At 39.4% G+C, this 13,395-nt stretch overlaps 1 protein-coding gene across 3 annotated transcripts; it reads right to left on the bottom strand.

Moving 5' to 3' along the window:
- Nucleotides 1-37: 37 nt before the first annotated feature.
- Nucleotides 38-13,284, bottom strand: mmp13a (matrix metallopeptidase 13a). Of its 3 annotated transcripts, none has more exons than XM_051401301.1 (10): nt 13,166-13,284; nt 3,799-4,046; nt 3,562-3,710; nt 2,364-2,492; nt 2,089-2,250; nt 1,789-1,918; nt 1,561-1,688; nt 1,289-1,448; nt 1,085-1,188; nt 38-690 (listed from the first exon to the last, which is right to left on the bottom strand). In XM_051401301.1, exons 1-10 carry the CDS (start codon nt 13,256-13,258, stop codon nt 581-583), a joined length of 1,413 nt encoding a protein of 470 aa, XP_051257261.1. In that variant the 5' UTR covers nt 13,259-13,284; the 3' UTR covers nt 38-580. The 3 variants fall into 3 exon arrangements, with proteins under 3 accessions (XP_051257261.1, XP_051257262.1, XP_051257259.1); XM_051401302.1 differs by lacking the exon at nt 13,166-13,284 and adding an exon at nt 4,174-4,322; XM_051401299.1 differs by lacking the exons at nt 38-690; nt 1,085-1,188; nt 1,289-1,448; ... (4 more) ...; nt 3,562-3,710; nt 3,799-4,046 and adding exons at nt 10,336-10,888; nt 10,987-11,090; nt 11,191-11,350; ... (4 more) ...; nt 12,540-12,688; nt 12,776-13,023.
- Between the last annotated feature and the right edge of the window lie 111 nt (nt 13,285-13,395).

The following is a 13,395-nucleotide window of genomic DNA, read 5'->3' as shown; positions in this document are numbered from 1 at the left end:
TGTACTCTTCATTGATTAGAGAACAACAGGACAAATCTTTCAATGACTGATAATGCATTTATTAAGCAGACCTTTGTTAACCCTGCTTTTTTTGTCCAATTATAAATCAAGTTAGTTTCATTCATTTATTTGTAAAATAAATGAATGAATTACACAAATCTCCAAGCTTTCCTGGACATCTTATCATTAGATTGCAGATGTAAAGAACAGCAGTAATAATAATAATAATAGAATGACCAGTAATAATTGGTCATGCAAGGGCAGCATCTTGAAGATGTTTCATTATGATCAGAGGTATCATCAGGAAGTTCCTGACTGTAGCCCATCGGATTCAACCTTTTACTTAATATCCAATTTTCCAATTCATACCAAGCATCAATACATACATACATATATATGACAGACATGTAGACTATATGAAAATAACATTTAAAAAAAATATAATTGTATATAGTTGACATTTTGAAAGCATAATATTTAGAATCAGAACACATATTTAAAATATACTATTTTAACACTGCTAGTGTACATTCATTCTCATTCAGAGTGGCTACATAAACAACTTAGCTAGTAAACTGGTCTAGGAGTTAGTGCATGGCAAGAAGTAGCTGTTCCTCAGCACACGAAGCAACCTCCCAGTCCTCAGGTTGTACTCCAACATGTCCTGTCCTCTGTTGATGTAAGTATAACCTGCAGAACAGAGGATTACTGTTAGTTTGTGTGCTAGCTGAAGCAACAGTTCAACATTCTGGGAAATTCGCTATGATACCACTCTCAAATTGGTCGGTTAAATATGAAGCTCTAAAAAAAAAATAGATAGCCTGGCTCTTACAAATGGTAACAAAATATGTCTGCTACCACCTCTACAGCTTGTTAATTAACATGTTACATTACGTAATTTCCAACTACCAGTCGAGAAGCCAGGAAGAAAGATACTGATCTTCTTATGTAACTCTTGGCAAGAAAGCTAATAAGAGCATTTCCTAAAATGTCACTTTTCTTTACAGGCTAAAAAGACTGGAGGATTTATTCATTTTTCAGAAGTAATCTTGGCTTGGAAAGGTCAGCTTTTAATGCTACCCACCTTTGTACTGGAAAGCTGCAGTCACTTTGCCTTTTAGGCCGTAGAAGGTACGATTCAACCGCTTGGGGAATCCCTGGTCCATGGTCTGTTTGGCCTCATCATAACTGAAGAAAACACAGACAGTAATAAGACAAATTCACCATCCTGTAAACCACCATCTCACCCAGAACAGAATTAATTTTACATTACATCGTTTGAACACACCTGTAGTAAGAGCTGCCAACGAAGAACAGAGTCTTGCCAGATTCCACATCATAGAGGGCAGCATCGATTTTCCTCAGCCTTCTTGGCAGACCAAAGCTGCTAAGCTCTTTAGGATAGCCACGTACAAGATTATAGCCAGAGAAGGCCCAAACTCTACGACCTGCAGGAAGGAAAATGTAAAAAAAAACAAAAAAACAAAACATACAGTTGACTATGGTAAACGTTGAAATGGTGTAAGATTGGTGCCTTGAGTAAATAAGGAGAACACATACCTTTAAAGAGAAAGATTTTGTCTGACTGGCTTTCATAAGCAGCGTCGATGTTGATGGGGGCATTGGGCCAGAAGTTAGTGATGAGACTCTGCTGTATATTTCTCTGAGGGGAGCGACGCCAGAAGAAGCTGAGAACGGACAAGGACATAGCCATTTTGTACATAAGCCAGGCCGCTTATTGTAGGGTGACTTTCATTCAGATGTGTCAACTGGATATATGTCTGATACCTGTTCTTGAAAAAGAACATCTCTCCTCTCAGGGTGGTGATCGCATCCAAGACCATGGTTGAATCACAGGCATCAGGGGTGGTGGGAGGCTCAGGTCCAGGCTGGACGGGATCCTTGTCAGGGTTTGGACCTGGAAGTTAAACAAATCAAGTCATCAAGTATTTAGAAAGTCTTGCATCACATTGCAACAAAACCCAAACAGTTAAGTAGAATCACCACATGTGCAAGAGGTTGTCTAAGATTTTGGTCATGTACGAGATGTGCAAACAAGCATCAATGATCCAGTCATTTAGTACTAACCATAGAGAGACTGGATGCCATTGACATCATCCCGGGGCAAAACGAAAGTGTCAGGGTTTCTGTATGTGTACACAGGGTACATGAGAGCACCAGGATCATTAGAGTGAGACAAGCCCAGGGAGTGGCCAAACTCATGGGCAGCCACCATGAAGAGGACATAGCCTACAGCAGAAAAATACAGAAGGACAGGTCAGTTACAGCTCCTCTCAATGATGAAAATCAGAAATATCTGAGTCATTAGTAAGTAAAATGATGAACATAAATGACAAACTGACCGGTATTTGAGCGGAAAGTGAAGGTCTCATCCTCGTCAAAATGAGCATCTCCTCCAATGCCAGGGGCTGGGGCGAAGGCGTGGGCGAGAGTGCCATCAGGGCCATCAAAGGGGTAATAATCACCATGTGCTGTTAATGAAAAAACATATTCATGTCAGCTGCTAAAAAAATAATGTAAAATGTACCTTTAATGTTGTTTTCACACTTACTTAGTATCTTTGTAAAAAAACAACAAATCAGACCTGAGTATCCCAAATACATTGTACTGCCATTTTTACTTCACAATGCAATAATATCTCTAATGTATAGCTATATAGATTTGTTTGTGTGTTTGTGGGATATCACAAATCTGAGGTAAGGTAAAAGCAACATTTTCAACATTATTAACCCTCATAAAATCCTTTAAAATAGCTCAAAAATAGCAAGGCTGCAAGCGCCGGCATGCTACCAGTGGAATGATTGTTGCCCCTTTATACGTTGAGTAAGATACTGTATATTATGTAACTGCATTGTACTTGTACAGATGGTAATTAAGTGATAAATGTCACACAAATATACACTACAGTATGTTCTATAACAGAGGTGTCAACAAGCTCGCTAAGATATTTACTCCTGCCATTCATAATTTAACAATACATACTATATCACAGTCAGATGCAGAATTTCTCCAAAGTTATTTAAATGTATCTGATTTAAGTAAAACATCTTTAAATGGGTTTAATTAATGGGATTGAGTGACTCCACATTGTTTGGAGGATTGAAGTTATATAAACTTACTTCATTTGTTAAGATATGCTGTTTTTTAGTTTAATAGTGTACACTTTCAGTCTGTATAATAATTGTGATTAGCTTTAGTTTTTTTTACAAAGTGCAAAAACCTTCACATTTGTAAACATGTTACATGTGGATGAAAAGCGTACAATACCAGACATCAGTGGTAAAGGTGAGGTATTTGTAGTTCACTCGAGTACTTTCATGTTCATGTACATATTGTACTTTTGATTCTATTACATTTATTTGACATGATAGTTACTCCTCATTTTTTTAGATTTTACATGAAAAATATATGGCATGACAAGTACTTTGAGAGTGAAGAACTTTTACTTGTAATAGGATATTTAAGACCATGGTATTTCTACTTTTTTTAAGTAAAGGATCTGAGTATTTCTTCCACCACTGAGAGTTATTAGGTACTCACATCGCGGTCCAAAGGAGATCATGATGTCAGCGGTGCCACTGTAGATTCTCGTGAATCTCAGAGGGGTGACTTTGGCCCAAACCTGCAGAGCTTTCTCTATGGAGTCATCGACCTCTGATGTAGACATGTCAGGCGTGTAGTTCTCTATCCTGTAGGACAGAAAAATTGCCAAAAATATTATTAAATATACTTACTACATTTACTCTTTCATACTTTTTCTCTCTTTAGAATATTCACCTGTAGGTGAGTCTGTTTTTCTCCCATTTGGGGCTATTTCTAAATGTGGAGAAACTGGCAACGTTGGTGTCTGGAACACCACAGCGGGCCTTCTTCATCATCTCCAAGGTGTCAGCTGTCAGTGTCCCGGTGATCTGGAGACCAAAGAATCTCTGCATCTCACTCAGCTTCTTGCTCACCGGGCTGATCCCCCGTCTGATAGTTGGGCCGGTCTCCTCTGTTAGGTTGAAGAAATTCTTCAGGTAGCTCTGAAAGGAGAAGTTAAAACCTAGTAGTTAGTAATGATCTTCAGATTTTTTGGAACAATGAAACTTTCCAAAATACACATCTTCAAACGTAAAATAGTAAGGTCACACACAAAGCAAACACACATACCTCTGCAAAACTTTCATCCTGCACAGTAACCTGTGATACCGGCAAGCAGTAAACTGCAGCTGTCAAGCTTAGTACAATGCACAGATTGCAAGACCTCATGCTTCCTCGTGGAATGCGACTGGTGTTTCTGTGCTGGAGTCAGCTGTTATATAGGCTGAGGAGCGGATGAATTGAGGAGTGGGCGTGTTGGGCAACTGCCTTCTTGAGTCAGTGTCTGATGAAGTATTCCATGGATGACAGGAAAGATTGCTCAGCCAGGAACCAAAAAAAAAAAATCCCCCAAACCAGACCTAATCATAATATAACACGTCAGGTCAATATAGAAGATTATAGATTATTGTTATTACGTAGATAAATGATATTGAAGCCAATATAGATATCAAAGGCTACCTTTAAGCATCCATATTCTCTCAGTATTGTGTATAAAGAGGATGCCAGTTATTTTCAGTGATCAGTGATTTGCTTCATACTCAGAAGGTACCTTGACTGAACATTGGTTGTTGTATTTTTTGCTGATTGGTCTGTCTGCTGCTTAAGGTTATATTCTGAGTAATATTCTGATATTCATGAATTCAAAGTCATTACTCACAAACTGTCTTCTGAAACCCTCAGGCTTATGTTGCTACTGATAGGACAGTGCCGTGCCTTGTGAGCAAACACAGACAGGTTGTGTCATGTTACGGAGTATTTGTAGATACCAAAGATTGCTCATCAGTCCGTACAACTTTACTCAACAACCACTTCACGACAGCTATAACAATGTTATGGTTTCCCGTTGTGAGTCAACAAGACTTCTGGCATCATCATCTTGAGTTTCAATCATTTTATGATAAGATTTATGGGTGCTGTACAAAGGATCTGATTGTTATCAGTTGATAGATAAGTGGTGCGAGTTTCCTTGCATCCACATGTCTGTGTTTATATATGTCAAAAAATGTATTTCATAGATAATAATAATAATAAATTGATACATAACTACATAATTATATAGCTATTTATGCAACATTTGTACATGATTGTTTGTGGAAAACTACACTGTGGTTGCTGTTTCCTAAGATTGGACAATGGGAGCAGCAGCACTGTCTTTGTTAGGCAACTTAAGTGTCAAGTAAATTGACCAACACCATAGTGTTGCAGAGACAATAGGGATCAAGTGTTGTAATGGAAACACACTATCACCAACATTGTAAATATATACTGTACCTATTTCTTTACTACCAAAATATTATACATATTATTGCCTTTAAAATCTGTCACCACTTTACATTTTACATTTTGAAAGTGGAATATTAAATAATCTTTTGACAAATGACAAAAAAAACAAAAAACAAAACAAAAAAACATTTAGAAACATTATCACACAATTTGAAACATCAACAGAAAATCCACAAACAAACATTTCTGTTTCCAGGATAATATATGATGACAATGACAATGATTTATGTATGTCTATATTTATAAGGGGGCATTAGTCATGTTGCTATTAATAATATTTTACAATTTCACATCCTGATTTTACTACTTTTTTATCAACCCCCAACATTATTCATCAGTGACCAGTGTATTATTAGACATAATGTGGTTGATGCCGGATGTATGTCACTCACACACACACACACACACACACACACACACACACACACACACACAGACACATTACTGAAAAAGTCTCTCAATCTGATTCTATAGCTGGTCCAATCAATATCTTTAGTCATGCTAGTGCCATGACTCTATATGGTAATGTCTTTCTGCTGGTAGCTGGTTGGTCCAGCACTTGGCTCACACTCAAATAGCTCAGTTGATTAGATTGCTGTGAAATTTGGTATATTCAGGCTGCACTGCTGATTATTTAAAGGTTTTATACCGGTATCTGAAATTCACTTGCCACTAGATGTTGCATTAGATCCCCAGAGTCTCAGAAAATACCAGTAATTTTATCTAGCAAATAACTGGAAAACAAACCTCAAACTGTTCTCCTAAGACAAAACATGAATCTGCTGTTTTCAGACTCAGGTTTGGTTTGGATTATCAAGTTGTTTGTTACTCAATAACTTAACCTTTTATTGTTTCTGCTTTATTAAAGATCACACATGTCACTGTCCAACAATAGAGGAACAGCCAGCCACCACGTTCAACCCATCAACAGCTATAAAGATGAAGAAAATGACAGCTCTCCAAATGTGAAGCCAAAACATCTTGATTACCCCCTGGTGGCTGATTGCAGTATTGGCCTACATTTTTCATGAGTCCGTAACTCATAGAAATCAACAAAGTGCCTCTGGAGCTGAACCCTGTTTGAACCCTCAGTCCTGCAGAGGAGAAGTAGCTAATTCAGAGTTCAGTCAGACAATTCACGTTTGAAATGTTTATTAAAGCAGTATAGCATATTTAGATTTTGGCGTCTAGGCTCCGACCTCATCATTCCCTGCAGATATGTTTACATGAGATATTGGGGAGTGATGAGCAAATACCTTAAACCCTAGCCAGAACCTTCAGGTGGATGCTGGGGTGGTGGTGGGGCTTACAGTACAGCAGGCAGCAATACGGATGCAGGGCAACAGCGGCATTGACAGAGCAGAGGGAGAGCTGGGAAATTGTGCAGTTTAAATAGACCACCAGATTGAAAGGGAGCGCTTGGTTAGTGATTATGGAGTGAGGCATGTCTATAGCAGTGCAGCTCGAGTTTACTGCCTGAACTAGCTCGCAGGCTTCAGTCCAGTTTGTCCTGGCATTTAGTGGATCAATTGTGAGCACAATAAGTTTATGCAGTGGGAGCAATAATTATTTGATCCCTTGCTTATTTTGTAGGCTTGCCCACTTACAAAGAGTGGAACTGTATAATTTTAGTCATAGGTACATTTTAACATTGAGAGACAGAATATCACAAAAAAATCCAGAACAACAACATCGTACAAATTTTATATATTTGTTATCATATTTTCTCATGAAATACGTATTTGATCCATAGACCAAAAGCACTTGGTGGACAAACCTTTGTTGGCAAGTACAGAGTTTTTCACCAGGTTTTCACAGATCTTGGGAGGGATTTTGCTCCTCTCCCATTTCTTAAGGTTCAGAGGCTGTTGCTTGGCAACTCAAAGCTTCAGCTCCCTCCACAGATTCTCGATGGGATTTAGGTCTGGAGGAGGTCAGGACCTTAATATACTTCTTTTTGAGCCACTCCTTTGTTGTTTTGGGTCAGTGTCATGTTGGAAGACCCATCCACGACCCATTTCCAGTGCTCTCACTGAGGGAAGGAGGTTGTCGCCCCAAATTTTCCAGTACATGGCCCCATTCATCCTCCCCTCCATATGGTGAAGTCGTCCTGTCCAGAGGTGTATAGTAACGAAGTAGATGTACTTCGTTACACTACTTAAGTAGTTTTTTTGAGGATCTAATAATAATAATAATAATAATAATACATTTTATTTGTAAGCGCTTTTCTGAATACTGAATAAGACACTTTACATAAAACAACATAAAAGCAGCAAAAACAACATCAAACAGTAAAAACACTAAAAACACATCGGACAACTAAGCTAAACATTAAAAGCAATTTTAAAAAGATGGCTTTTTGTCAAAGATTTGAATGTTGGAAGGTCGGTGCAGTCACGGATGTGTTTGGGGAGAGAGTTCCAGAGGGAGGGGGCAGCTACAGAGAACGCTCTGTCGCCCCAGGTTCGGTGCTTGGACCTGGGTGGTGGAGTTAAGCAATAGTGAAAATTTGCAATTTTGTTCATAGGAGCTGTTGTGAAATAGCTTGCTGTTCAATAAAATAGCTTTGTTTTTGTTTTTTTAAATTGTATTTGTTGTAATGCACAGCTATTGCCGGTCTGGGTCTAGAGCAGATATGAAAAAAGTGCATGTATGTGCATGTCATAATTACCAGATAGAGAGCACATCTGCAAAAGTTGGAACCAAAACTGCATTTATGTTAACCACAAAGAAAAGAGGGGGGAAAGCAAATGTCTAAGCTCAGTGTGCTAGTTTCACCCTCCCTGTGTTTCAGGGTTGGACTACATCAGGGAGCAGTTGGAGGATCCTTCCATTTCAGCAGATGTCGGATCCGGCTCATCTGATGAGGGAGATTTCTTCCACGCCCTGAAAAGTTCCCACGAAACACCAAGCGCCACCAAGCAGCTTGATTCGTACCTGACCTACTCAACAGACAACATCAAGATACTGAAGACGTTTCCTGTGGTTCTCAAGTTGTCTGTCAAACTCAACACACCTCTGCCTGCTTCTGCAGCCTGTGAAAGACTGTTCAGCATAGCAGGTCTCATCTTCAGCCCAAAAAGAGCATGGCTAGCTGCGAACACTTTTGAAAATCAACTTCTGCTGAGGATGAACCGCAAGTTCAACTTCTCTATCACCACTTGAACCAGAACCAGAAAGTTTGTGTGTGTTGTGTTAGTATGCCTCAGCCCATGAGGATTCCCCCAACATAGTTTAAAAGTGGAAAAGTTGGTCCTTAAGTTAATACAGTTTGTGCAAGACATTGTTCAGAAACGTGATGTGCAACCAGTCTGCAGTGATGGTGCTGTGTGTAGTGAGAATGTATTTTTTAAGTTGTATTATTAACCAGACACAAGGCACCTTATTTAGTTGTGTTCTCTGAGGCAGATACGAGGCACTTTTTTGTGTTCTTAGGCAGACAGACACTTTATTTATAGTTATGTTCTCAGGCAGACACGAGACACTTGATTCACTCACTGTACATGTTTGCTCAGGTGTTTTTTTGTTTTTGTTTTATCATACCACATCTATTTCATTCACCTGAAAGTGAAATAAAGAGAACAAGGGGAGAACCATTTTTGGTTGTTTTGCTTCTTTTTATGCGTACTATAAAAATACTTTGTACTTTAGATACTTGAGTATATTTTTTCACAAGATACTTAAGTACATTTAATGTGAGCTACTTTAAGACTTTTACTCAAGTGATTTTCTTATGGGTGACTTTAACTTTTACCAAAGTCATTTTCAGTTATGGTATTTGTAATTTTACTTTTAAATTTTTACTATTTTTTTCAAGTACTTAATACACCTGGTCCTGTCCCCGGCCTTAGCTGAAAAACACCCCCAAAGCATAAGGTTTCCACCTCCATGCTTCACAGTGGGGATGGTGTTCTTGGGGTTGTACTCAACATTTCTCTTCCTCCAAACACAGCGAGTCGAGTTGATGCCAAATAGCTCTATTTTGGTATCATCTGACCACATCACCTTCTCCCAAGCCTCCTCCGGATCATCCAGGTGTTTTTTTGGCAAACTTCAGACGGACCTGTACATGTGCCTTCTTCAGCAGAGGAACCTTGCGCACACAGCAGGATTTTAATCCTTCACGGTGTAGTGTGTTACTGATGGTTCTCTTCGTGACTGTGGTCCCAACTGCCTTCAGGTCATTAACAAGCTCCTCCTGTGTAGTACTGGGCTGATCCCTGACCTTTCTCGTGATCATTGACATCCCACGAGGCGAGATCTTGCGTGGAGCCCCAGACCGAGGGAGATTGGCGGTGACTTTGTGTTTCTTCCATTTTCTAATAATTGCTCCAACTTTTGTTAACTTCTCATCAAGCTGCTTGCTTATTTTCTTGTAGCCCATCCCAGCCTTGTGCAGGTCTACAATGTTGTCCCCGATGTCCTTAGACAGCTCTTTTGTCTTGCCCATGGTGGAAACGTTGGAATGTGACTGATTTTGTGGACAGGTGTCTTTTATACAGCTACATAACGATGTAACAAGTTGACACAGGTGTTTTGGGTAAGAGTTGAGATTAGGAATGCTTCCAGAATTATTGCTGGTTGTTAGGGGATCAAATACTTATTTCATGCAAAAATATGATAATAAATTTATAAAATTTATGATGTTGTTATTCTGGATTTTGTTGTGATATTCTGTTTCTTAATGTTAAAACGTACCTATGATTAAAATTATACACAGTTCCATTCTTTGTAAGTGGGCAAACCTACAAAATCAGCAAGGGATCAAATAATTATTACTCCCACTGTATATTATGTAAGTTTAAGATTTTTTTTCCTAATGGTGCAGCAACCCCTCCATATGCTGGTGCCTGCCTATATGGCCTGTGCTTAGTACTGACTCTGGAACTTGCACATGCACAAACATTATCTCTTGATCTATATATGCCAAATAACAACAGAACATACTTTTACTATTTGCTTAAACAACTTTTATTTGTTATTTCATGGTAGCCAATTTATTTTCACAAATTCAAACATAATTTGCATACATTCATAATCTGTGTAGACATGTGCAATTGTAACAATGTTAACATTAATTTATATAACATGCACCACAGTTAAACTTCATTAAACACAACTTAACAACTGTTATAAAAATAGCAAAAGCAATAACTGAACAATGATTATGACATAAATAAAGGATCAAATAGAGTTAAATTAACATAAATAGCAAAGGCTGACATCATAATAAAAAAATATTTAAAAAAATAAGGTGCTGTACTCAGGAAGGGCATATATCCAGTATATACCCCTAAGTGTATAACAATATCATTATATATTATAGAATATATTCATGTCACGTTTTAATTCTGATGCCTTCATTCAGGGTAGCTACATGAGCAACTGGTCTAGAAGTTAGTGCAGCGCAAGAAGTAGCTGTTCCTCAGCACACGGAACAACCTCCCGCTCCTCAGGCTGTACTCAAACATGAAGGGTCCACTGTAGATGTAAGTGAAACCTGCACAACAGAGGCTCACTGTTAGTTTCTGTGCAAGCTGTTTCTCATTTCAATAATCTGAAGTTGGAAATATCTGCTAAGCTTTGAATGTTACCCACCTTTGTACTGGAAAGCTGCAGTCACCTTGCTGGTCAGGCCGGTGAAGGTCTCATCGGACTGCTTGGGGAATCCCTGGTCCATGGTCTGTTTGGCCTCATCATAACTGAAGGAAACACAGAAAATAATTAGACTAATTTACCATCCTGTAAACCATCATCTCACCCAGAACAGAATTCATTTTACATTACGTCGTTTGAACACACCTGTAGTAAGAGCTGCCTACGAAGAACAGAGTCTTGCCAGATTCCACATCATAGAGGGCAGCATCGATTTTACTCACACTTTCTGGCAGACCAAAGCTGGAAATTGATTTAGGATAGCCACTTACAAGATCATAACCACTGAAAGCCCACACTCTGCGACCTACATTGAGATAAAAAGCAGACTTTTTAGTATATACAAATATAAATCTTGAAAACAGTGTCAAATTAGGAGCTTTAGGTAGATACAGAGAACAAATGCAGTACCTTTAAAGAGTAAGATATTGTCTGAGTATTGGCTTTCATAAGCAGCGTCAATATTGATGGGGGCATCAGGCCAGAAGTTTGTGATGAGACTCTGCTGAGGCCTCTCGCTCTGAGGGTAGCTACGCCAGAAGAAGCTGAGAACACACAAGAAGAGAAATTAGTAAGCTCTTAATGGATATCAGCATTCAGATATTTGAGCTTTCTACTGTGTGTCTACGATACCTGTCCTTGAAGAAGATCATTTCTCCTCGCAGGGTGCTGACGGCGTCCAAGACCAAGGATGAATCACAGGAATCGGGGGTGGTAGGGGGCTCAGGTCCAGGCTGGACGGGATCCTTGTCAGGGTTTGGACCTGGAGGTTAAATACAATCAGCATCTCCTTGCAACAAAGTTGTGTGACATAATCAAATATTGTTTGATTGAGTTTTTCAGGAATTTGCATCAATGATCCAGTCAGTTAGTACTAACCATAGAGAGACTGGATGCCATTGACATCATCCCGGGGCAGAACGTAAGTGTCAGGGTTTCTGTATGTGTACACAGGGTACATGAGAGCACCAGGATCATTAGAGTGAGACAAGCCCAGGGAGTGGCCAAACTCATGGGCAGCCACCATGAAGAGGACATAGCCTACAGCAGAAAAATACAGAAGGACAGGTCAGTTACAGCTCCTCTCGATGAAAATTAGAAATATCTGAGTCATTAGTAAGTAAAATGATGAACATAAATGACAAACTGACCGGTATTTGAGCGGAAAGTGAAGGTCTCATCCTCGTCAAAATGAGCATCTCCTCCAATGCCAGGGGCTGGGGCGAAGGCGTGGGCGAGAGTGCCATCAGGGCCATCAAAGGGGTAATAATCACCATGTGCTGTTAATGAAAAAACATATTCATGTCAGGTGTGAAAAAACAAATAAAGCTTTACAGTCCATTAATTGAATGAGTGTAAAAAATCTGAATCAGAGCTGGGTTTTCAGAATACATCTAAGTGCTATGATTCATTGAATCAGCTGTACGGTAGTCAACAGAAAATGCATGTTACCACTAATAAACTAACTTCAGGGAGAGTATACAACTGGAACTCACATCCGCGTCCGAAGGAGATCATGATGTCAGCGGTGCCACTGTAGATTCTCGTGAATCTCAGAGGGGTGACTTTGGCCCAAACCTGCAGAGCTTTCTCTATGGAGTCATCGACCTCTGATGTAGACATGTCAGGCGTGTAGTTCTCTATCCTGTAGGGCAGAAAAATTGCCAAAATATTATTAAATATACTTACTACATTTACTCTTTCATACTTTTTCTCTCTTTAGAATATTCACCTGTAGGTGAGTCTGTTTTTCTCCCATTTGAGGCTATTTCCAAATGTGGAGAAACTGGCAACGTTGGTGTCTGGAACACCACAGCGGGCCTTCTTCATCATCTCCAAGGTGTCAGCTGTCAGTGTCCCGGTGATCATGAGACCAAAGAATCTCTGCATCTCCCTCAGCTTCTTGCTCACCGGGCTGATCCCCCGTCTGATAGTTGGGCCGGTCTCCTCTGTTAGGTTGAAGAAATTCTTCAGGTAGCTCTGCAAAAGAGAACAAGAGTAGATTAACAGATTTTTTTTTTCCTGTTTATAACAACATTGACAATTCCTAGAACATCCAAGTATCCACATGCACTTTTATGCAAAATAGTGAGAATGCATAAAAAACAAAGCGAGCACATACCTCTGCAAAATATTCATCTTCCACAGTAACCTCCTGCGGTATTGGAACGCAGTAAGCTGCGACTGCCAGGCACAGTAGAATCAAAGTCTTCATGTTTCGTTGAATGTGTTTCTGTGCTGGAGACATGCTGTTATATACGCTAAGGACAGGGCGTGTTGAGCAATACCTCCTTGAATCAGTGACTCAATATTCCTTTTATGGATAAGAGAGGAAGTCTGGCTTTGATTGCT

This window comes from Dicentrarchus labrax, unplaced genomic scaffold (genome assembly GCF_905237075.1).
Source record: "Dicentrarchus labrax unplaced genomic scaffold, dlabrax2021, whole genome shotgun sequence".
Taxonomy (NCBI): Eukaryota; Metazoa; Chordata; class Actinopteri; family Moronidae; genus Dicentrarchus; species Dicentrarchus labrax.
Note: the sequence above shows the minus strand (reverse complement) of the source record. Positions and strands in the feature narration are given on the sequence as shown.